The sequence below is a fragment of the Embiotoca jacksoni genome, unplaced genomic scaffold (assembly GCF_022577435.1).
Source record: "Embiotoca jacksoni isolate LCO1_2020_lvr unplaced genomic scaffold, fEmbJac1.0.p SCAF_2, whole genome shotgun sequence".
In the NCBI taxonomy this organism is placed as follows: Eukaryota; Metazoa; Chordata; class Actinopteri; family Embiotocidae; genus Embiotoca; species Embiotoca jacksoni.
Window position 1 is genome coordinate 4,387,475 of NW_027185340.1, and position 22,912 is coordinate 4,410,386.

A 22,912-nucleotide genomic window follows, 5' to 3' on the forward strand; every position below is an offset into this window, starting at 1 on the left:
AAAACTTCATGTATACAGCAATTTTTAACCAGGTTGGTTACAAATTCCTTTGCAGTTAAAACAGACAATAAAAAGCATTTGAATAATAAATATTGAATCATGTTCCAACCAAAATAAGAACAAATTAGGTGAAACATCTGCGTGGGATCCCTAGGACTCAAGACCCCTGGGACTTCTATCCAAAGAACAACAGCTGCTCCTTCAGGACCATGGACAGCAGCCAGCTGAACCTGCAGACCTTTGTCGTCACCTGGTGGTGAAGATAATGAACTGACTACAGACAAATGAAACAGGTGAGCTGACGCGGATGAATCCCAGGAGAATTTAGTGTTTGTCAAATTTTGTGGTTTTTATGTTCTGTTTTTATTCATCTGTAAAACTCTTCTCTTTTTTTTTGCCTTTAATGTTCTTGTTTATTTGATACCATTGTGTTCTGATTTGTAATCACTTTCTGAATTTGTTGTCCAAACAGCCTCTGACAGCAAAGACATCCACGGTTTCAACATTTCAGCTATTATTACAACCTATTATTGTTCAACATGATTATGTTCTGATAACATAATGGAGTTATTTACAGTGGTGGAAGAAATATGTTTTACTTAAGCAAATGAAAACTAAAAGGCTACTATAATTACGAGCCTACAGTAATTGCCTTTAGCACAGTGCTAAAATGCTCCATTTAATAACTAACTCAGCTCACAAAATATGATGTTAAAAGTTAAAATCTGCTTTACCGAACCACATAATATCACATTCAGAGGGGCAATTTGGTATAATTATAACAAAAGCTGCCAGTTCATTAGATACGCATAGGTTCAATGTTCAATGGCCTCAATGTGCAACAAAGCAAATTCAAAATGTAAAAGCAACAGATAGAAATTTAAAAGAGTTAAATAGAGAATAAAAGTCGCAGTGCAGTGTAATAAATAAGGTAGCCTAATTATTTAATTTAAGAAAAGGCAGCAGCAAACATAAGAGTCTTCAGCTTTGATTTAAAAGAAATTAGAGTTTCAGTGCACTTGTTGTTATCTTTGAGGTTGTTCCAGATACGTGGGAACAGAAAGCAGACCTATCCCAGACCACCTGCGGGGTTCATAACATATAGAGGAAGGTCTGAAATGTTTTTTTTGGCCTTAAATCATCTAGTTCTTTACAAACTAACTGCATTAAACTAATAGCATTAATTTCAAGCCAATTCTTTAACCCCCAGGAAGTCATTGTAAAGATGTGAGAAGTGGAGTGACATGATCCACATTGTCTTGGGGACCAGGCTTGGGTCAGTGCCAACTCTTAAAAACTAGAGCCAATCAAAATATAGGACATCGTCTCAATATGTGGGACATATAGGACAGGAGAGAAAAATGCGGTGCTGTCCAACATGAAGAGGGACACATGGTGACGCTAAGTTTGTGCTTCTGTTAACTGATTGTGTTTTTATAATTAAGTTAGAAATACCTCTAAGTTTTCATCCATGAATTGTGTACACAAAATAATGGAGAAAAAAAAACAGCTGGATTCCTCAAAAACTGTGAACTATGGTTATTTTATTTTAGAATACATTTTTGATTGAGGGCTTTTAGTCTATTTCTCCACTGTTCAGAGGATCTAACTACTTCTTCCATCTCTCTCTGTTATTGAGGCTGAAGCTGTGCAGGTCTTGTAGGTGGATAGACTGCAGGTCCCATCAGCCAATATGAGGCTGAACCATCACTGCTGACATCCAATCAGCTGAGAGCTGATTGGCTTGGATGTGCAATCAAAGTGTCTCTCCTCTCTCATCCTCGGACACCCTGATCAGCTCACACAGATCTGCGTTATTAGGGTTTTGCCTGCACGTCGGTGATGGAAAACACCCGCTGCTTTGCCAACCGCTTCTCCGACTACAAAGGTGCGCTGCTCTCCGGCCATTGCGCAGAGGCCGTGGTGCCCGCCGTCGTCGCCACCGTCGATAAAATCCTCAAAAGGGTTCCCCTCGACCTCCGGGACTGCGACGGAGGGCTGTACGATGGGCCGGCCGGCGTGGCTTACATGCTGTATCACGTCAGCGAGTGCCCGCTGTTCTCCGAGCACCGGGAGGTCTACCTGAAGACGGCCAAGCAGATCATCGACGTGTCGGTCGGATACGTGGACGCAGAGCAGGACAAGAGCATGCGAGCAGCCTTCCTGCTCGGCGGGGCGGGCATCTACGCGGTGGCCGCTATGATATACAAATCCCAGGGCTTGGCTGACTTCGTTAAGCCGCTGACCAAATTTCGTAACCTGTGGGAGGTGTGCGCGCCCATCAGTTTTCTGGAGTGCGGCTCGGATGAGCTGTTTGTAGGGCGGTCTGGGTACCTGTGTGCCGCCTTGGTCCTCAAACAGAGGCTGGGCATAGAGGTGAGCTCCCCACATGAGGATGGCGCACTTTAACATAGCAGTCCAGAAATAAACTTGTACATGCTATCACTCCCTGATCTACTCACCTGCTTTGAAGCGGGTCCTCGTCCACTCACACAAACACAAACACGTGATTTCTGATGCTATTAAAGGTTTGTTTTCTTCTGTAATGTTAAATGGTTAAAAGGATAAATCCATAATGGAAGTGAATGAGAATCGATAGGCCTATTCTGCCAATCAGTTGACGATCTAATTCACACCATTTACAATGATATAAAACCAGAAAAAGACAGAAATCCTTGGAGTGACTGGAAACACAGAATGGTTGGTGGTTGTTCTTGTAGAAAAATGTTGCCTACATCATCATGAGGGAGCCCATAATCTACATACAACCCAAGAATCCTTTAATGGGGCTCTTAATTCCTATCTATTAAATTTTGTCAATGTTTTTTTTTATATATTTTTTTTTATTTTGATTATTGCATTGTAAGTAACTACAGTCTGTTCTTTATTCTGCAGATTCTGAGCAGAGATCAAATTAAATCTATTTGCCAGGCCATCATCGAGTCAGGAAAGCAGTATGCCAGAAAGAAGAGAAAGCCTTTCCCCCTCATGTATTCCTACTACGGAACAGAGTACCTCGGTAAGATCATAAGCTTTGTGCAAACTTACATCACTGATAGTTGTCCCCCCCCTTTTTTTTTTTTTAAAGTCTTTTATGTTTGTTGTTCTTATCGAGGTAGACTTTATATGATTTTTCTCTGTATCTCACTTTCAGAACTGCGGTCTTCTGACGATAAGAGGATCTTTTTTTAATGTCAGGTTTGGTGTGTTAACATGTGTAAAGTTAACTGTCCTTTCCTTGATTGCATCAGATGAAGGGACCCGTCAGGGTTGGAGATCCTCAGTAACTTTCAGACCAACACAAAGTTCATAGTAAGCATTAGCCCCGCTGGCCACTTTTGCATGGATGCATAACGACTGCTTTGAGGACGAAGAGGGAGTAGCATAAATGACAGTCAGACTTTCTTTGACCGGAAATATCTGGATGTTTAATAAAGACACTTGTTCAAGGTGCTGCATGTGTTACAGTTTGCCTGTCCTAAAAGATCTGCTCACTGAGGTTTGACATCAGTCATCTGCCTCAGAGACACGTGGATTCCCTGCATGCGCTCAGCATTACTCAGAAAGACTCAGTCAAGGATTGCACAATGAAGCTTCATCCATATTTGTAGATTATTTGACTGTCCGGTAGGAGGCTGGAGTTTGTGTCCAATCACAGACCTTTGATTATTGTTAACATTTTGATTTAGCATAACCGCAATCTTTCTCCGAACTTCATCAAGTCTTTTATTTGCTTAACCTTAACAATACTTGTTTTCCACAAACACAATTTTCCCCTAATCTTAAACCTGCAGTAAGTCAAGGGCGGTCGTCCTCCTGGGAGCAGTGTGAAGACAACGTTGACATATCAGAACCAGTTGCTGAGAGGGTAGACGGAGCGAAGGCAACAGCTCTTCAAATGCTAACTGACTGTGACCACGGAAGTGAAGTCCAAACACACAACTGCAAATATCGCTTATCACCACAGGTGCCCACAAAGAAAACAAGACAGGAGTCGAGATTGTAACTTCAAGTTGTATTTCAGCTATACAAAACAATGGCAAACATTTGCTTATTTACACATCAAGCAGTCATGGAGCAGCATTATTGTTCATTTGTAGTCTTGTTTCTGGCCACCTGAAAAATGAAGGTCTGACTTTCATTGCTTTTAACTCTGATTTTGGTCTCCACCAAACTCCTGAGGGAAATATCTACTCTAGATGCCAAATGCTCGTCTGTGTTTGTCAACCAGTTGTGCACTGTATCATTTCATTTAATGCTGAGCAGGCAGCATACATTGGGTTTTCACTGAATACAGCTGCCTCCTACAATTGAAAATAATATTGTAAGACTCAACCAAAACAGGGCTGTAAAGCCAACACAGTTACCTTAAATTTATTGTTAATCTGTAATTCAAAGGATGCTGGAAATGATATATATATATATATATATTCAAAACATTGGCATTGGATGTGGAAAAATGGTTTGTCTTTAACATAATCAAAATTTTTGCAGAATCGTCCAATATTGACTTTCTTGTATGCAGATGTGGTTGCAAGACTACGAAGGGCTCCTCTACTGTCTCCTCTTCTGTGTATACTTGTATACTGTATATTTGTGTGTGTATACTTGGGATTAGATCAATATCTCAAATTGAGCTCAAGATTACCAGACCAAGGCATGACTCCAGATACTTTAAACTATTATCACTACATTTTGCGATAGCTCTATTTTTGTTTTGTTTTATGATTTACTACACAGCTTGCAGTTTTAGTTCAGCATGTGAATTCTGGTCAAATTTATATCCCGACACAGTGCTCTCTATAGGATTCTTTCATGGGCAGAGATTGTGAAGATGCTTATGTACTTGCCCGCCACTCACCTGTTCTGGCAATCAACCACGTTCAGGCTGGAAAACAAGATACAGTAGCTGCCAATCAAACTGTCAAGTATGTATAGTGAGCTACACGTTGTAGAAGAGAACGAAAACCTCCAGCAGACCTTTGTGAATGTTTGTGCTCGTATTCTCCGGGTTGTGTCTGTCTGTGTGCCTGGCATGGTGTTTCCCTGCGTGTCCTGGTTTGGTGGGTGCATGTGTGACCTCCCAGGTGCAGCCCACGGCCTGTCGTCGGTGCTGCAGATGCTGCTGAGCTACCAGGACATGCTCAATTGGGCAGAGAAGGACCTGGTGTGGCAGAGCGTGGACTTCCTCATGAACCAGGAGCAGAACTGTAACTGGCCTTCAGAGCTGGGAGCGATGATCGAGAGAGAGAACGAGCTGGTGCACTGGTGCCACGGGGCCCCGGGTACAGTCACTATGACATCATCATGTTCATGTACTGTGTGTTTAGAGCACGTCACCCTGTTACAGTTCATGTCTCCGTCCTCTTGTGCAGGTGTGGCATATCTTTTTGCAAAAGCCTATTTGATCAACAAGAAGCCTCAGTATCTGGACACGTGCATCCGCAGTGGAGAGCTGGTGTGGCAGAAAGGTCTGCTGAAGGAAGGACCTGGGATTTGTCACGGAGTTGCAGGCAGCGCTTATGTCTTCCTCCTGCTTTATCGGCTCACAGGCCACTCCAAATACATCTACCGTGCTCAGAGGTAAAGAAACCCCTCCCGCTGTTTCCCACAAGGCCGTAAGCTGTATAAGCTTTATTCCATATTTTTGATTTGAAAGAGTTTGAAAGGTAAAGATATAAAACATCGTGCTTTGGACATTCAAGTATCCTTTTCTTAAAAATATACTGTGGACATGGCATCGATGCCGTCAGTTGTAGCTACAGCTCTGCTATCCCATCAACTGTAATACATTCACTTACCGTGTCTATGTCCATTCATGTCTGTCTGTTCTTCTTGTCTCCTGACAGATTTGCAGAGTTCCTCTTCACTGAGGAGTTCAAGGCGGGCTCACGCTCAGTAAGCAGCGTCTTGAGTCTGTTTGAAGGCCTGTCAGGGACGGTTTGTTTCCTGGTCGACCTCCTTCAGCCGGACCAGTCAGAGTTCCCTCTGTTTAGTGTCTTTGTGTGAATAGACCCTGGGTTACTGCTGTCCACTGACCTGGACAGACATCACTCCATCCCTCGGAGATCCCTCAAGAACCGGACCAATAGAAACTTTAGAACCAGAGCAAAAAAAATAAACATAAAAGCAGAGCAGAGGGATGGATGGTTTTAGAAAAAAAAAAAAAAAAATCCCATTCGAGGTGTCTTGCAGTAGTGAAATGGTCCTGTTTTGTGTGAGCGCTCAGCTTCCAGGCTTTATCAGATACATTGCACTTACTGTAACGTTGGTCATTTTAATTTACAAAGTACTCAATTGCACTGAGGCAGAGGTTTCCAAACTGTGAGACGCTGCAGAGTTAACATAGAGACATATGCTGCCTTCAAGTGGAACTCTTGAGCTCGTGATTACAAAGTCTTGTGCACGGTTGTGAGTTGTAAGAGCACTGTTGCTTGGCAATGGCACATAGAACCCACAGACACTAACAATAGAGCAAGCTAGCAGACCAGTAACGTTATGCAAGAAATGCAAAGGTAAAATGACGGAGGGAGAAGATGAGGCAAGGTACAAATTTTCCTCAGGATGAACTGTTAGATTTATGAAGCTAAACTCTGAATTACAATATATTAGATTAACATCCAACAAAAAATGAACTTCCATATAACCCTAACATATAAAAATTACGAGGTCTTGACTGATATAAGAAAAGGGGCAGTCATATGGATTCTTCTCATGAACATGTTAAACATGACCCCATTTAAAGGCAGTAAATGATCAAGGAAACGGTGCAAACAGGAACAGGAATGGGTGTTTTAGTGTACTTTCAATAGTATAAACAAATGTAGGCTAGAAACAGCCGTGCTGAAGTTGTAGGCCAGACACGACTGACTGACTCCATTAGAGTCTACTTCCTGTTTACTTGCCTCAAGCCACAAATGACTCCAGCTGTTGGTGCAGTTGTGTGAAGAGGACCCACACTGTCATACTTTGAAAACTGAAATAGTTTTGAGAAATGGTACTGTTCGAACAATGATTGAAAATGCAGCATCTTCTACCAAAGTGCTGCTCTCAGGTCGGAAACATGCACGTACACTATTGACGGCTCGAAGTAAATGGTAATCACATACAAAAATAATAAGTGTCACACAATGCCTTTACATTTTTTCTACCACTTCACCAGCTCAGCGTCACATATCGCAGACCTTTGACTTCATGTCTTTAGGGTACGTAATCTCTCAATTAACTGTTGTCACAGCCTTCGATGCTCAATGTTATGGAGTGATTTTGATACTGAACTTTCCGAATCATCAATCATGGGTAGAAATGCACAGTCAGCAGATGCTGAGAGGTAATTACTGTCGTTTATTGTCCAAATAATAATTATCGTCTGACTTTGTTTGCGCCATGTGATATGATGACTCACCTGATTATTCTGAGGTTACACCGTGTAGCAGCTGTTTGTATTGATGTTTCAAACCGTGTTAGCTACTGTGTGGGGACTTTAAAAGTGTTCAATATATTGTGATTTGTGAGGAATATTACCGTTAAAAAAAAAATGAACTGAATGTGTTAGACGGTGATGGAGACAGAGAACAAAAGAGAAAAATCTATCAGTGGGAGAATTACATTTTTCTTCCAGTTCAGTCGGTTTAAGAGGCAACTTTTTGCAACTCAGTTATGTGAGTTACAGTCAGTGATGAATTTCTGTACTGAAATGTGATAATGCGGCCTTAAAAGCACATTTCTAGCATTTGGATAGGATTGCATCACTGGGAGTGTAAAGAAAGACAACATTGGAAACCGAAAATGCTTTGGTGTTCATCAACATGTGGCTCACATTAGTAAAAACAGCATACCAAACAGGTTTCATACGCTAATATTGTGGGACATGTGTATGTTGTTAGTGTGTGTGTGTGTGTGTGTGTGTTGTTTTTGCATTTGTAATACAAGCTGTTCAAAACAACATCTGCAGGATTAGTGTTATCAATAAAGTGTCCACATGGAAAACAAAAAAATAAGATGGATGTTTTATTTTATTCTAAAAATCAATCACACCCTGACACAGTGACATGGTGAATATATATAAATAAAAACACAATCTTTTACATAAAATTTATTTATAATTAAACCTTAACATCAATGTTTTATTGCATACTGGGGTTTCATTTACAAGTTGTAAACATCAGTGCAGTCAATACTCATTACAAACTTTTTTTAAAAATCCAAACATTATATTTCATCTATTTTTTTTTTTCAAAGTTGATAAATTCAAAGAAAAGGAAGCTGAATGTAATAATTGTTCAGCTAACAGAAAAATTAAATGTCAGAAGAGAGTGAAGATACACTTCAATCCATGAAAAATCTGCTCCAGTTCTGGCAAACACACATAAAATCCTGCTTATGTGAGCATGAGCTGCTTATTGCAAGTAGAAACAAACAACACCATGGCATCTGTTGTTATTTTGACACAATGCCTCCCATCATTAAAAAAAGAGACGAAGGCAGACATCAATAAAGGAATTGCAAAAAGCAGTTTTTGTATTCAACTCTCTTTGAATCAAACAGAGATGAGAGGCTTAATGTAATTTACAAACTTTGAATGCCACCTGCAGAGGAGTTTTAATAAAATGGTCAAACTTCTCAGTATTTTGCAGCATGCAGGTTGTGTGTACAAATGTCTATATGACAAATCAGCAGCCTATTTAAAGGCCTTTGAGCATATAAGAGACCAACATTGGTGTCATACTCAGAATAATCAAATTTGTATACTTATGGCTGTTGTGGATCTCCTTTACAAATTTGGAACAACTTTCAGGACTTCAGAATCCATTAGTTTCAATCAGGTTTATTTTAGGAAATGGAAAAAGGAGATTAATGTAAAATGATACTGTTATTATAATTAGATCTCCATGTCACAACTTAACTTGTGTTTGTAGTGGAATAATAGTCGTTTTATAATTTGAGAGGCCCAGTGCCACTTTGGGGGTGTTTTATTTTAGCTTAACTGTTCTTTCTTATGACAAAGCTTTGGTTAAATCTTTTGTTTGTCTCACAGACTATTTATATTTCTTTTGTTGTATAATTTAATATAGGTTATTAATAGTCATTTAGTCTTACGTTTGATTTAATCAATGTCAACTGATTGTGTTTGTGTGTTATTTCCTAAAGAGTTTTTCATTAAAAAAAAAAAATCCAAACAACATTTGTTAAATAAAACAAGTTTTAATTTATAGTCTCACTGTCATTGTGTAATCGGTTTCCTTCTCACTGCTGCAATCCTAAAAAAAAAAAAAACCACATCACTGTGCGGGGCGTCATATCGTCACTGACTGGCAGCGCCGCTTGCGCACCCTGCAGTCTGTTCCCGGGACAACTTGCCTGCCTGCCTCATCGCGGATGAGCTGCTGCTGCTGCTGCTGCTGCGGCAGCGAGCCTCCGAAGCGAAGCCGTCCCGTCCAGCTGGCGCCCGACTGACGGCTCGATGGTTTCGGTATGGATGTGCGGACCCTGAGCAAAGCAGCGCGACGCATTCCCCAAATGGCGGAGTGAGTGAGGATGCGACTCCCCAGTTCCATCTTTGTGTCGGTGTCTCTGTTCACGGCCGAGACCACGGCAGCGCTGTACCTCAGCTCCACGTACCGCTCCGCCGGAGACCAAATCTGGCAGGGACTCACGCTCCTCTTCACGCTCGTCCCGTCGGTGCTCGTGCAGCTGACCCTCACTTTCATCCACCGGGACCTGAGCAGAGACAGACCGCTCATCCTGCTGCTGCACATCCTGCAGCTCGGTCCCATCGTCAGGTCAGTGCTGACATGTTTGTCTCCGTGTTTCTCTAATGGTTGCCCCGTGCAGAAGCCCTGGATACCATTGTCTCCACAACCACTGTGTCCGCCGAGGACGCGTCTTTCACTACCCCCCGCAAGTGTTGTCCACCGATGTTTTGTCTGTATAAAAAAAAAAAAAAAAAAACCATGTCTGGCCGCCTGCATACAAGCTGCTTACGGCTGGTTTGATGGAAGCATTGTGCACATGCCGTTGTTGTCATTTGCTCTGGCCTTTTGTCTCTGGTCGGCTGCAGAGCCTACATGCTGTCTGCCATTTAGTTCGGAAGTAAAAACGGTCGATATGTTCCATATGGCCACACAGCTGCTAATCTGCTCAGCCAAAGCACTTTCACTTAGCTCTCCTGATCACCTGCGGACATCTATTTGACAGGTCGAGCACAGCTGTGTGACTTATTAATGAGAGTTCTCTGAAATCAGCAGCAGGAAGCTCAGCTGGAGCACTTGAAGAGGCTCACGGCTGTTTCACACTCATGGAGGAGCCGTGATGAGGCTGGTCTTCCCCTATTGTAAGGCCTGGTCTGGCTGCACCATCTGCCTCAGCTGTATGGGAACTTTAACCTAATCCTGCATGCAGAGCCTCCCTTCTTTGCATACAGACATAACACAAACAGCAGGAGATCTGACTCTAGTAAAGCCGCTGAAACCCATTGCCTCAAATATAGGTTACAGCTGACGCAAGAGATCAATTCCGGCTACACTGCCAGAAAAATGATCTGCATCTATCTGCTGTCATGAGTTCAGTGCCTCCAATTTTATATTTTTTCTTATTTTCTTTGATATTATATTAAACTAAATCTCTTTGAGTTTTAGGTTGTTCAACATTAAAAAAAAAAAAGCAAATTAAAGAATTTGGCATTTGTCCTCTTTGTCTTATGTTTGATTGACCAAATCATTTTTTGATTATTTGGGAAAATGATCAGCAGATTAATCAAAACAAGTAGCAGCCTTAATGCAAACACATGCAGTTATTTATTTAATCAAAAGTTAAACAGACACTTTTTTTTATGTTGAGTAAATCCAAAAAAAGGCTTCGGGAGTAAATCCCATCTCCCAATCTATTATATAATAGATTCGCACATTTCATGAGGTTCAGTTCACTTGTAAAAAACATGTGTAATGTCCTCTGTAGCTCTGGAAGGAGCCTTTGAAAGTCTGAAAAATTACTTTGATGATGACGATAAATGTCAGAGTACGTCATCTTTTCAAAATATTATATTTAGTTAAAATTGCTTTGTGGAAGAGCAGCTCTAAATTGTTGTAGTACGTAGCCTCATAGGATGCTTTCTTTAACAATACTTTACCCCAGTCAACTGTGACTGGAGCCATTTCCTTTTTAAGTTGTACATCTGTCTGTACATCCTTCTGTCCCATTCTTGTGAAAGTGATATCTCAAAGACGCCCTGATGGCAATTTCATAAAGTTTAACATAAACATTCACTTGGACTCAAGGATGAACTGATTAGAATTTTGGGGGCAAAGGTCACTGTGACCTTACAAAACACATTTGTGGAATTAATGCAGTAATTATGACAAAACTTCAGGGAAAAGTCTAATTGGATCAAATAAAGTGATGACATTTTATATCCAAAAGGTCAAAGGTCAAAGGTCAACCTCACTGTCACGTTATAATGTTCTGCAAAAACACTTTTCTGGCCATTATTGAACACCATAACTCAGAAACAGGGTGGAGGGGGCGGGGGAGGTGTTGTGACCCTGTTCTACATTTGGTTGGATACTGACTTGCTGATACTAATCTTTGGTGGTCATGTTAAAACTATGGTGACTGTTCAGACTGTTGTTTACACAAAAATACATTTTAGTCACTTTTTCACTTTTTCCAGACATTATTAGACCCATTCATGTCCAGTAATTATGGCTCTTTATGTTTAAACTTGTGGATGTAGTCACAGTGAGCTTATCCTCTGAGGCAGTCATATTTGAGGCCCTGTGATGTCCATATTTTTGTTTTTTCCTCGCGGCACATTATTTCTCCAGAAGTGGCCTCTGTGACTCTGACCTGCATGACCTGTTTCTCCTCCAGCCAGCATTCAAATCGTTACTTCTACATCCTTCCTCAGTGAAGAGCAGATCTAAGAATAGCATGTCGCGGCTGCCTCCTTATCTCTGACAACACAAGTGTCTGCTTCAAACCGCCCAGCAACACTTCCTCTTTTTATTCGCCCATAAGCAACACTTAAGATATCTTTAACAGAGTCCTTATCATGTTCTGTCACAGCAGTAATGACACAGCAGCTTGTTGCACTGAAAACACTCATCTACATATTTTTTTTTTTTCTTCTTCATTTCAGCATCCTCTTTAGTGTAAAATCATGATCTGATCTACAGCTGATGGTGCCATTCACTCCTAATCAGTGTTCTGGTGGTCATTCTGAAAATAATTCCACAATTAATAAGATATTAGGCCTCAAAGAAGAGGTATGTTTAGCGCCGTGCCTGGTTTGATTGACAGCCCTGAAGTACAGTCAGGTTTCCAGTAGATGGATGTAGTGTACTCAGGTTCTCATTTAGCTCCACCCTCTTTTCCAAATATGGTCACTTCTGGCTCCAAATAACCAAGATGGTGAAGTCCAAAATACCAGACTGGAGGCTTGAAAATGGAAGTTCACAAACCAGTGGGTGATGTCATGGCGGGATGCGATTCGATCTGCAGATCCCTGACTGACTTACTCCTTCAAAACACAAACAAACACTCAGCGCCCTTGACTGACATACCGTACTCATCCTGCCTCGCTTGCTCTCAACAGTTCTTTGTGGAATGAAAATGTTGGAAACATTGCGTTGAGATTGTGACCTCATTTCTGCAGATTTGTCAGCTGCTGTTCTGCAACATCTCATCGGTGTTCTGTTGGATTCAGATTTTGGTGACAGGGGAGGCCACTGAGGTCCAGCGAACTCCTCGTCATGTTCATGAAATCGGTCTGACGCGGCTTTTGCTCTGTGAAATGCTGCCAGAATCATTCATTGGAAGATGGAAAATTGTGGCCATAAAGACATGCGCGTGGTCAGATCGACTGTGGTATTCAAACCACGATTGATTGGTATTAAAGTGCCCGTAGTGTGCCAAGAAAACATTCCCCACACTATTAAAGACCACCAGCGAGGATTGTTGGTGCAAGGCAGGTTGGGGACGTGAATTGATGCTGTTGATGCCAAACTTCTCCCAAATCTGCAGCCTCAGCAAAGATCAAGGTTGACCAGACCCTGCTATGTTTTTTCAATCTTCCACTGTCCAGCTTTGGTAAATATGTGCTCACTGCAGCCTCTGATCAGGTGTAGATCCTGATGTGGTCTTAGCCTGTTGTAGCTCCTCCACCTCAATGCTGGAAGTGTTTTTCATCCTGAGCTGCTTTCATCAGCTCCGTTGTAAAGAGCGTTTATCTGAGTTCTCGTTGCTGTTCTGTCAGCTCCAACCCGTCCGGCCTCAGACCTCTCTCATCCACAGGTTGTTTCTGTCCACAGAGCAGCTGATCATTCTGTGTTTTTCTGTTTTAGGCTCCATGCTGCCTAAACTTTAGAGACTGCTGCGATGCAACACTAAAACCAGCCAGTCTGGAACTAACAATCAAGCCACAAGATTTTACTTCATTCTGATGTTTAAAGTGAGCATTAACTGAAGCTGCTGACCTGTATCTGCATGAACGTGATGAAGGCTGACTGAATAATTGCATTCATAAACAAGTGTAAAGGTGTACCTATAATAAACTGAGTGGGTGTATCTACTCTCATCATACTGAGCTCCGCAGAGACAAAGTCAGTGACTTCACCCTTTGATGAGATTGTGGTCTTGTTTAATTATTTATTTTTTTACTGGATCAGTGATTTGTCCTCTGCATGTGACACTCCAGTGTATTTCATGCTGATAAACGATCTGTCTCTTGGCAGCCATGTGGCTAATATCCTCAGCCTGCCTGTTTCACTGGCTGCATATTAGTGGTGCCTCAACCTCTGGCCCTTCGCCCGCTTTCTGCACTTCAGTGGGTTTAATACACAGTGTGACTCTCACTGACAGCTCTTTAGACAACCATAATTAGAGGGACCTAACTGCTGGTATACAAGATGCTCATGATAAAATTACCTCTGGCTTGTTGGGATTTTGGAGCTGCTCATAACTTCAGGATTTTAATGTGCTTTTAATTAGTTCTCAGACGATTGACCAATTAGTTATCAGTGAACTGGGTGTCCGTATTTCTGAATGAAACTGCACTCGCTCCTTTGTTAACCAATTCACATCTATTGTCATTTGTATTTTTATTCAGACTGCTAACCTTTAAGACCATTTATAATAATAGTATAAGCTTTATCTATACAGTACATAAGCTGATAAAGAACAGAAGTTAATGCTTATTGATTAGTCATTCAACGTCATTTGATTTTGTTAATCAGTTTTAACTGATCGATCGTCAAGCAAAACAGCAGCAGTTTTTCTCTTTATAAATTTATCATCTTTTGGATTTGGACTGATGATCGGACAAAAAGACATTTGAAGATTATACCTTGGGCTTTGGGAAATTTCTCTATGTTTTTGCGAGAAAAAAAAAAAGATAATCAAGAATATCAGCTCTGAATAGCTTTAATTTCCTTTAAAGTAATGCTAACACAAAACAATTTTAAGCCTAGAAAACTCACATAACAGACAATTAATAGTTATCATTATGCTCTTTGAAAACTAAACAATTAATCCAAAGAGAGGTTTTCCTTAAAGAGCGGTCTAAGTCATTAATGGGGGACCACAGGTGAATGAAATTCTTTCAGGTTGGAAGACGTCACAAATTGTTTGGCTTCAGCTCGTCTGTGTTTATAATGTGCCAAAACTGATCAGCATGGGATCTGCAGTTGGCCAATTTAAAAATAATTAAAAAAAAAAAAAAAAAATCTGTGTATCAAGAGAAGAGTAAAAGTAAAATTACATATAGCAGACACATTAGTAAAAATGATGTGAGGTTTACTTTTTGAGTTATGGATTCATCGATTCGTCAATTATCAAGCAAGACAAAGTCTATAGCACACTAAACTATCTAAACATATATTAAATGGATGGCCAAGAAATTTGGTGCTCACATTCATGATCTCCAGAGGATGAGTCCTGTTGAATTTATTGACTTTTCTTCAAGCGCCATCCATGATGGAGGATATCTCATCAGCCATTGAACATGTTACTTCTTTCAGTTGTGTTTGAATGTGATTTTGAGTTGTCTGTTACTGTGGTGTGAGTTTGTCTGTGTTTGTGTGGACTCTGGCAAGTATAAACTCTTTTTCGATGAAGCTGATGGAGATCCTATTGAATGATATAATCCAATCGGCACAACAGAGGCATCTGCAGCCCTTCATGCTCTCTGCTCGCTGTTTGTTTCAGGTGTCTGGAGGCGTTCTGCATCTATGGCAGCGTGGGCTGTGTGGAGGAGCCTTATGTCAGCATCACCAGGAAGAAGCAGATGCCCCGCGAGGGTCAGTCTGAGGAGGTGGAGCGGCAGGTGGGGCAGGCGGAGGGCAAACTGTTCACACACCGAGCGGCCTTCGCCCGCACCTCCGTCATCCAGGCTTTCCTGGGATCGGCCCCCCAGCTCACCCTGCAGCTCTACATCTGCGTCCTGCAGCGGGGGATGTCCATCGGGAGAGGTGAGGGGGAGGGCGTGCTGTCGGACTGCGAGTGTGTGACTCTTAGATTTCATCGGCAAACGTATTCAATGCTGAGAGCACGGTCTGTCACCATTCCACCACAATGTGGGCTGATCAGCAAAGTGACATATTGGAAATAAGAGGATGGTGTTTTCATGAGTCAAAGTGGTGTTATGTAAACGCCTCTCTGATATCGAGGATGGAAAATGGTGATTCTCTCTGCCAATTGGTGCAGATCTGAGGGTCAGGCTGTAACACTGTTTATGTGGGAGTCAGAATGTTTATTCCTGAGGGAGATTTAGTAAAGGCCTCACGCAAAGTCAAACTAGGACATCTGGTCATCAAAGCACAGCAAAATAAAAGATGTTATAAATATATAAGTCTGATTTTCTCTGCTGCTGTTGTCTGGCACGTCTGACACAGTTTTAACAGCTTAGATGTGATTAATGTCATTTTCACAGTCTTACGTAATGGGTCCAGAGTCTTTCATGTCTGTCTTAAAACCGTAGTTAAATGTCCATACCTACATTAAAGAAGTTTTTTTTTTTTTTTTTTGCCGTAATCATTCCTCCAGTTCATTTGATCTACTAAACGATCTTAAAGACCCCATCATTATGAGCTGCCAGTGGAAAATGATGGGGGACAAAATTGACAGTCAAGGTTCTGTGCAAAAGTTAAGCCCAAAGTTTATCTGAAGTTAATCAAATCAACCGGATATCATTCAATTTCCCGCGACGTGTCCCTATATTGTCCTCCACCACTTAGATAGGCAGCACGTTATGACTGGATATTTTACTTCCCAGCAGGAACAGGAGGATCGATTACAGCCAATAATAACTGTTTCAATGTGCAACTGAACAGCTTGTTCGAACCCTCTGGAGTACATTCATTTATTTATGAACACAGGAAACACGTTTTGTTTACAGTAAAATAACTTTAATATATTGTTCAGGCCCAACTTAGCCTGTTTATCAGCTGGCTGACTTTAACATCATCTACCACAAATTTGATATTGCCATAAATGTTGATTCTTACAGAACAATATGCAGAACAAGTAGCTGAGATTAATTTAGAAATAGTTTTATCTGTCGGGGAGGATAGTTTACAAAAGAAATGAAGACAAAATGAAAGTCTCGAAGGTCTGCAAAAAATGAACCAAAATCCACCTGGACTCCAGAGGAGAGATTAAACATATGTAAACTTCTCTGTGTCTCTTCTTCCACATCAGGCACACTGATGGTGATCTCCCTCCTGTCCATTGTGTATGGAGCGCTGCGCTGCAACATTCTGGCCATTAAGATCAAATATGATGACTATGAAGTGGACGTGCGGCCTATGGCTTATCTGTGCATTTTCCTGTGGAGAAGCTTTGAGATCGCCACTCGTGTGGTGGTTCTGGTCCTGTTCAGCTCTGTGCTGCAGTTCTGGGTCCTGCCTGTGGTTCTGCTGAACTTCCTGGTTTTCTTCCTCTACCCCTGGATCCTGTTCTGGCAGAGCCACTCGCCGTTCCCAGAGAACATAGAAAAAACTCTCACCAGGGTGGGAACCACCATCGTGCTTTGCATGCTCACCTTCCTCTACGCCGGCATCAATATGTTCTGCTGGTCCGCCGTGCAGGTGAAACTCAGCGACCCAGACCTCATCAACAAGTCCCAGAACTGGTATCGCATGGCCGTGTACTACATAATGCGTTTTGTGGAGAACGCCTCACTGCTCCTGCTGTGGTACATCTACAAGACGGACATCTACGACTTCATCTGCGCCCCACTGCTGGTGCTGCAGCTGCTGGTGGCCTACGCCATCGCCCTCTTCTTCATGCTGGTCTTCTACCAGTTCTGTCATCCCTGTCGGAGGCTCTTCTCCTCCAGCATGACCCAGGGCCTTTGGGATTGCTCCTCTCTTCTGTGCCTGATGTGCAACTCTTCATCGCCGCAGATCAGGCCGATGGGAAAGGCCGTCCTGGAGCCTCCGAGCCCGTCCACACGCAAAGAGCCAGCCTACGACAGAGCCCACGACACAGCCAGTGACACCACAGACGACATACCTAATGACACAGCCTACGACACGCTCAATGACACAACCTATGACATGACCAATGAAATGCACAACAACACAGGTGGAATCAATGGTGACATCAGCCACAACGTGTCCTGCAATGCTTAAAGCGTCACAGTTGTCTTGACGAGCCATTTAGAGACAGTTATCATACCTTGTGTAACCTTTTAAGTGCCACATGGATCCCTCTGAGTTCAGTTTACACTCCTGTGATCTCATATGTCCATCTCAACTCTTACTCCCACCTGAAGCAAATGTGTCCTTATCTTGTGACCTGTCCAGGCTGCAAACGTACATAGTGTTCACACGCAGAGGTGGTGCTCACCGCTCTTATCAGCCGACACGCTAACCTTTCATCCTGCAGCCTTTAATACAAACACAAACCCCTGGACACCACCATTATTTCTTTAGGTTTGAAGACCGTGTCCACATATATGCTGCATTACTGATCACAAGGAGCCACGCATTTCAAGTGATTGTATTTAGTGTCTCTTTGGCATGGAGGTGTGCATGTGTGGAGCCTCAGGTGAGGTGTAGCTGTCATCCAGCAGGGGGGTGAGTTTGGTTGTTTGTTTTTTTTTTTATCCTCCCTTGCTAGTTTTATGGCTGCAAGCAATCAGCTTTTTTTACTCCTCAAAAATAGCTTTATGATTATGACGCGCTGCTTCTGTGATGTACTTGTGCTTGATGATGACATGTTAATCTCCACACATTGTTAAAGAGCCCACTCGATCACCTAACACGTTACTGTAAAGCACGGACATTTCCAAGTATAATGTTTTTTTGCACGTTTACCAAAAAAAAAAAAAAAAAAAAAAAAAAAAAAAAAAAGATTAAAGTGGCTTTGGTTCCAGTGCGGAGCAGCAGCAGCTGTAGTGATGTGAAACGCTTTGCTTTGGATGCATTTGTGTTTTTCATGCCTGTTGCGTCTGTATGTCAGATTAGTTAGAATATTTACACCGAGTGCACACAATAACTGATTATATCGAAGTGAAAAAGCATCATTGTAACAAGAATCTTTGCTTTATTTTCAATGTATAATTGTGTGTGTGTGTGTGCGAGTGAGAGACACTCAAGAGAGTGTGTGTCAGTGTGGTTGTTTTACACTTACTCCTTTTTGCAATGTATCTGCAGAGGGATGACGACCTCGGGAATGAAATGAATGCCCCCGTTTGTACTAAGAAGACCAGAAACCTTTGAAGCCAAAAAAATTAATAAAATAAAAGACCTATCGTACACATCGAACATTCCCATAGTCTACAAGATAAGAAGCATTTAAAAGATGTAGTCTGACTTAAAAATCCAAATAAATTTATATTTGTATGTGAAAATGTTGGGGATTTTCAGATTTTTATTTATCACGCTATACTGTCCTGTGCTGCCCTCTAGTGAATAATCACTTAAATTGTAAATTGGTAATAAGCATGCAGTCTATGGAGTCACTCCTCTCAAGTCGGTTAATAAATCTCTTGCTTTTTTTTGCAGTGTGAAGATCAACGCTCACTCAAAAACAAAAGCAACAGATTGTGGAATACATTTAATGACTGCACTGGACAGGTTTCCACAAATTAATATACTGAATAACCTTATTTAAACATTTTTACAGATGAAATCTTTCCTGGACGTCTGGAATGACCGTGAAACCACCCATTACTGGAAATACACACTATTCAATACATTAATAAAGTATCAATACAGACAAGTAGAAAGACTTTACACAAGTAGACGTGTAACTTTAATTACTAAAACACAAGGAGACTGAACTAAACTACATCATCTCACAGGAGCAACAGAAGGAGCTCAGAAAAACGTTTTTGTTTCGGACAAATTATCTGTCATATCAAGTACAGCTCAAGCTGATGGGAATGTCATTAAGTGTTGCAGGAATTTGTTAAGTTTAAAACTGACCTGAATAGTTAAAGAATCAGTGAAGTTATTACAGTTCATCCTGAAGGAGACATGAGTATCTGGAATAAATTGAATGGCAATCCATCCGATAAATGTTGAGATATTTCTCAGAAAACTGAATTTGTAAACCTCGTGGTAGACCGAACACCAACGTCGCCATCTTTGGAGCATCGCTAAAAAACAAATCAGTTTTACAGGCTGGAAATGGTACAAGAATTTCTGGTTCACTTTTTGACCAGACAACATGATGTTAAAAAAAAAAAAGAAGCAATTTCCAATAAGGTACTCTCCTCAGGCTTCTTCTTCTGACCAGGACTTCAGTCCACAAAATGCAAATTTTGTCAGTCACAGTAGCAGGCTGCCGCATCACAAACCACAACTTAAGTTCGGTTGTTTTTTTGCCAGCGGGGACAAATAAGCTACTTGAACATCAACTTCTACCGGAGGGATTCGTCAACAGGAACTTCAAGGTCACAAGGTCACGGAGAAGCGCGGCCTCAGACATGACGGCGTTCACAGCGGGTGAAGACGGACCGGCTCTGTCGTCACAGCGCCACAGCAACAGCAAACACGCTGACCACGCAGTACATGGTGCGGTTCTCCCACCTGACGGTGCAGCTTCCTGAAACACACGCAGAAGAAATCACCCCCCCAAAAAAAATTAGACATTAAATTCGAACAATATTTCAAACCAGGAGGGAGATATTTTTGGAAACGTTTGAGGACGATTGTTATTTCAGGGTTTGGCTTCTCCTAAAACGTAGATTTTCTTTTTTTCTCCATTCTTGAAAATTTGGGTATAGCAAATACTTTTTTTTGTGTGCTATTGGCACTGAAACGATGCATTTCCACTGATAGCAGCTGTAAGTGAAGAGGGCGGCCTCTCACCGTCAGTGGCCGTGTCCCAGTAGCAGGAGTTGGCCGTGTGGAGACCAGCGCCGCTCTTCTGCATGATGGTACAGTTCACTGCAACACATCAGAGCCCGCGTTAGGTTAGGTAGGTAGATTATTCACATAACAATAACACTGTTGTCTGTGTTTCTTGGTTGTTTGTATATAATATATATAGATATGTACTGTACTGTATATACTGTGCATTTTATAATTTTTACTGCTATTTTATTGCTTTTCTATTATTCTATTATTATCTTATTGCTTCTGTAGCGAAAAAAATTTCCCCTCGGGGATTAATAAAGTAACTACCTAACCTAACCTAACCATACAGGAAGCAATAAGATAATAATAGAATAATAGAAAAGCAATAAAATAGCAGTAAAAAAATATAAAATGCACAGTATATACAGTACAGTATATATCTATATATATATTATATACAAACAACCAAGAAACACAGACAACAGTGTTATTGTTGCGTGATGGATTTCACCACCACCACCACCACCACCACCACCACCACCACAACAACAACAACAACAACAACGACGACAACAACAACAACAACAACGTGCGTCATTGTGGTTCACCGATGTATTTGAACGGCCGTCCCTGTTTGACGAGGTGAGTCAGTGAATGCTCCACAATGCCGGCCGTCCACTGGTTCACTTTGCCCTGGTTGTAATCCGTTCCCCCGATGACGCTTTCGATACACTGATGACAGAAAGAGGAAGTGATGTAATCCGATTACAGTAAATAAATAATAATAATAATAATAATAATAAATGCAGTTTGATCACGTGGAGAGGGATTTAAAAAAAACAACAAAAAAACTCACCTCTTTAATGGAGAAAGTGCTCTCATCGACGTTGAAGACGACCTGGAGGATTGTGTCGGGACGGAAAAACATGTTAATTAATATCATTTAATGATTTAAGAAGAAGATTCATGAAGAAGCCTTCAGATATCATGAAAGTCAAATGTTTTTGGCTTTAATATTAAAGCTAAAACAATCGGCATCTTTTCGAAGTTAAATTAAATAATTGACTTGATTGAGTAGTTGTTAATAAAATAACCTTTTTTTAAAAAAAAAATATTATTAATAGTAAAAATCTGTTTACTGGAACCACACCCCGGTGTTAATATCGTTAGCTTTGGCTAACTGGCTAAGCTAACGGTCAGCTAACAGCTAGCCGATGAAGCTAACACGGCTTTAAAAGCGGTGACGTCGATCCTTCCGGTAAATGTACTTGAAAAATAACTTCTTTTATTTTTATTTTTTTTTAACCTCGTCTGCGGGATTGTACTCCTCCATCCTCACTGCCACAGATATGACACCGCCGGTCCTCTTTGTGGTCGCCGGTGTCTGCTGTTATTGTTCCTGTTTCGCTCCTCTCGAGCGCAGAAAAGACGTTTCTGCGCATCCTGCAGCGGGTGACTGGTTTTTACTGCAGCGCCTCACAGTGGTTGAAGTCAGACACTACACAACCAGCAGGGGGCAGCACGCTGGATCTGAAGATTTCCTTTGTGGTCGGCTTTAGTCTCTTCGTAGTAGTTTTGAGTCTTTTTGTAGTTGTTTTGTGCATCATTTTAGTTGTTTTAAATCTTTTTCCAGTTTTTTTTTTTTCCTCATTAATTTTTGGGCCTGTGCTATCTTTGCGTCTCTTTTCTGTCTGCTATAATCTTTAAGGGATAATTGCAGAAAGTCTTGGCTAAGGGCCCCTGAGCTTTAGGTTAGGTTAGGTTGGGTAGTTACTTTATTAATCCCCGAGGGGACATTTTTTTCGCTACAGCAGCATACAGGAAGCAATAAGATAATAATAGAATAATAGAAAGCTATAAAATAGCAGTAAAAATATTGAATATAAAATGCACAGTATATACAGTATATACAATACAGTATATATCTATATATATTATATACAAACAACCAAGAAATACAGACAACAGTGTTATTGTTGTGTGATGGATTTTGCCAGAGGTGAGTTATTGTACAGCCAAGCGGGGCCCATAATATATATCCTTGCGTTTAACTTTACTCACATTTGACATGTGAAATGCACAAAAAAACAGACGTGAAATGCAGTTTTACATCTGGTGACCCACACAATGACATTATAAATCACCCTCACAGGAATGTAACATTTTCTCATGTGATAACATATGAAATTCAAATAGCGACTGTACCACTTGTTCCACACTGTTATAAAGCATATGTGTGTGTGTGTGTGTGTGTGTGAATTATTTACGTGTGACTGTTTCACTCGATAAACAGTTTGTGCTTTTGATGATGCTCATGTAGGCCTACTTGTGTTTATTTTAGCATTAAAGTGTGTCTTACTGCCACCTTGACACTGAGATTGTTCATGTTTGAGTTTTTTTTCTTCACTTTCTCACATTGTTGGAAAATACTTATACATAACATCATTCATTAACCATGTATCTTTATGTGAAATTGCTTTGCGTTGAAATTCACATCTGCTTTTTTTTGTTGATATGCTGCAATGTGGTGGTGTATTAATTTATTTCATTATGGCATAAATGACAGGTTGAGTGGACATTAATCAACATTTTTGAAAATGAAGAATGTT

The 22,912-nt window shown here is 41.1% G+C and overlaps 3 protein-coding genes across 3 annotated transcripts; 2 read left to right on the top strand and 1 right to left on the bottom strand.

Annotated features, from left to right (window-relative positions):
• The first annotated feature begins 1,747 nt into the window (after positions 1 to 1,747).
• LOC138201000 (lanC-like protein 3) lies at positions 1,748 to 7,991 on the top strand. Its single transcript, XM_069154068.1, has 5 exons — positions 1,748 to 2,376; positions 2,896 to 3,019; positions 5,088 to 5,285; positions 5,376 to 5,583; positions 5,850 to 7,991. The coding sequence occupies exons 1-5, from the start codon at positions 1,843 to 1,845 to the stop codon at positions 6,007 to 6,009; spliced, it is 1,224 nt and encodes a 407-aa protein (XP_069010169.1). The 5' UTR covers positions 1,748 to 1,842; the 3' UTR covers positions 6,010 to 7,991.
• A 1,347-nt stretch (positions 7,992 to 9,338) lies between these two features.
• On the top strand, positions 9,339 to 19,716 carry xk (X-linked Kx blood group (McLeod syndrome)). The gene is made up of 3 exons (XM_069154070.1): positions 9,339 to 9,782; positions 15,202 to 15,464; positions 16,693 to 19,716. The coding sequence occupies exons 1-3, from the start codon at positions 9,538 to 9,540 to the stop codon at positions 17,625 to 17,627; spliced, it is 1,443 nt and encodes a 480-aa protein (XP_069010171.1). The 5' UTR covers positions 9,339 to 9,537; the 3' UTR covers positions 17,628 to 19,716.
• dynlt3 (dynein light chain Tctex-type 3) lies at positions 19,227 to 21,722 on the bottom strand. The gene is made up of 5 exons (XM_069154071.1): positions 21,610 to 21,722; positions 21,160 to 21,201; positions 20,912 to 21,035; positions 20,316 to 20,393; positions 19,227 to 20,049 (listed from the first exon to the last, which is right to left on the bottom strand). Exons 1-5 carry the CDS (start codon positions 21,634 to 21,636, stop codon positions 19,973 to 19,975), a joined length of 348 nt encoding a protein of 115 aa, XP_069010172.1. The 5' UTR covers positions 21,637 to 21,722; the 3' UTR covers positions 19,227 to 19,972.
• Between the last annotated feature and the right edge of the window lie 1,190 nt (positions 21,723 to 22,912).

Excerpts from the sequence above, each read along its gene's own strand:
- LOC138201000 (XM_069154068.1), top strand. The coding sequence starts at position 1,843 with ATGGAAAACACCCGCTGCTTTGCCAACCGCTTCTCCGACTACAAAGGT. Across the intron at positions 2,377-2,895 it reads AACAGAGGCTGGGCATAGAG|ATTCTGAGCAGAGATCAAAT; the intron begins GTGAGCTCCCCA and ends TTTATTCTGCAG. Across the intron at positions 5,286-5,375 it reads CTGGTGCCACGGGGCCCCGG|GTGTGGCATATCTTTTTGCA; the intron begins GTACAGTCACTA and ends CCTCTTGTGCAG.
- xk (XM_069154070.1), top strand. The coding sequence starts at position 9,538 with ATGCGACTCCCCAGTTCCATCTTTGTGTCGGTGTCTCTGTTCACGGCC. Across the intron at positions 9,783-15,201 it reads CAGCTCGGTCCCATCGTCAG|GTGTCTGGAGGCGTTCTGCA; the intron begins GTCAGTGCTGAC and ends TGTTTGTTTCAG. Across the intron at positions 15,465-16,692 it reads GGGGATGTCCATCGGGAGAG|GCACACTGATGGTGATCTCC; the intron begins GTGAGGGGGAGG and ends CTTCCACATCAG.
- dynlt3 (XM_069154071.1), bottom strand. The coding sequence starts at position 21,636 with ATGGAGGAGTACAATCCCGCAGACGAG. Across the intron at positions 21,202-21,609 it reads AGTACAATCCCGCAGACGAG|GTCGTCTTCAACGTCGATGA; the intron begins GTTAAAAAAAAA and ends ACAATCCTCCAG. Across the intron at positions 20,050-20,315 it reads CTGGGACACGGCCACTGACG|GAAGCTGCACCGTCAGGTGG; the intron begins GTGAGAGGCCGC and ends CGTGTGTTTCAG.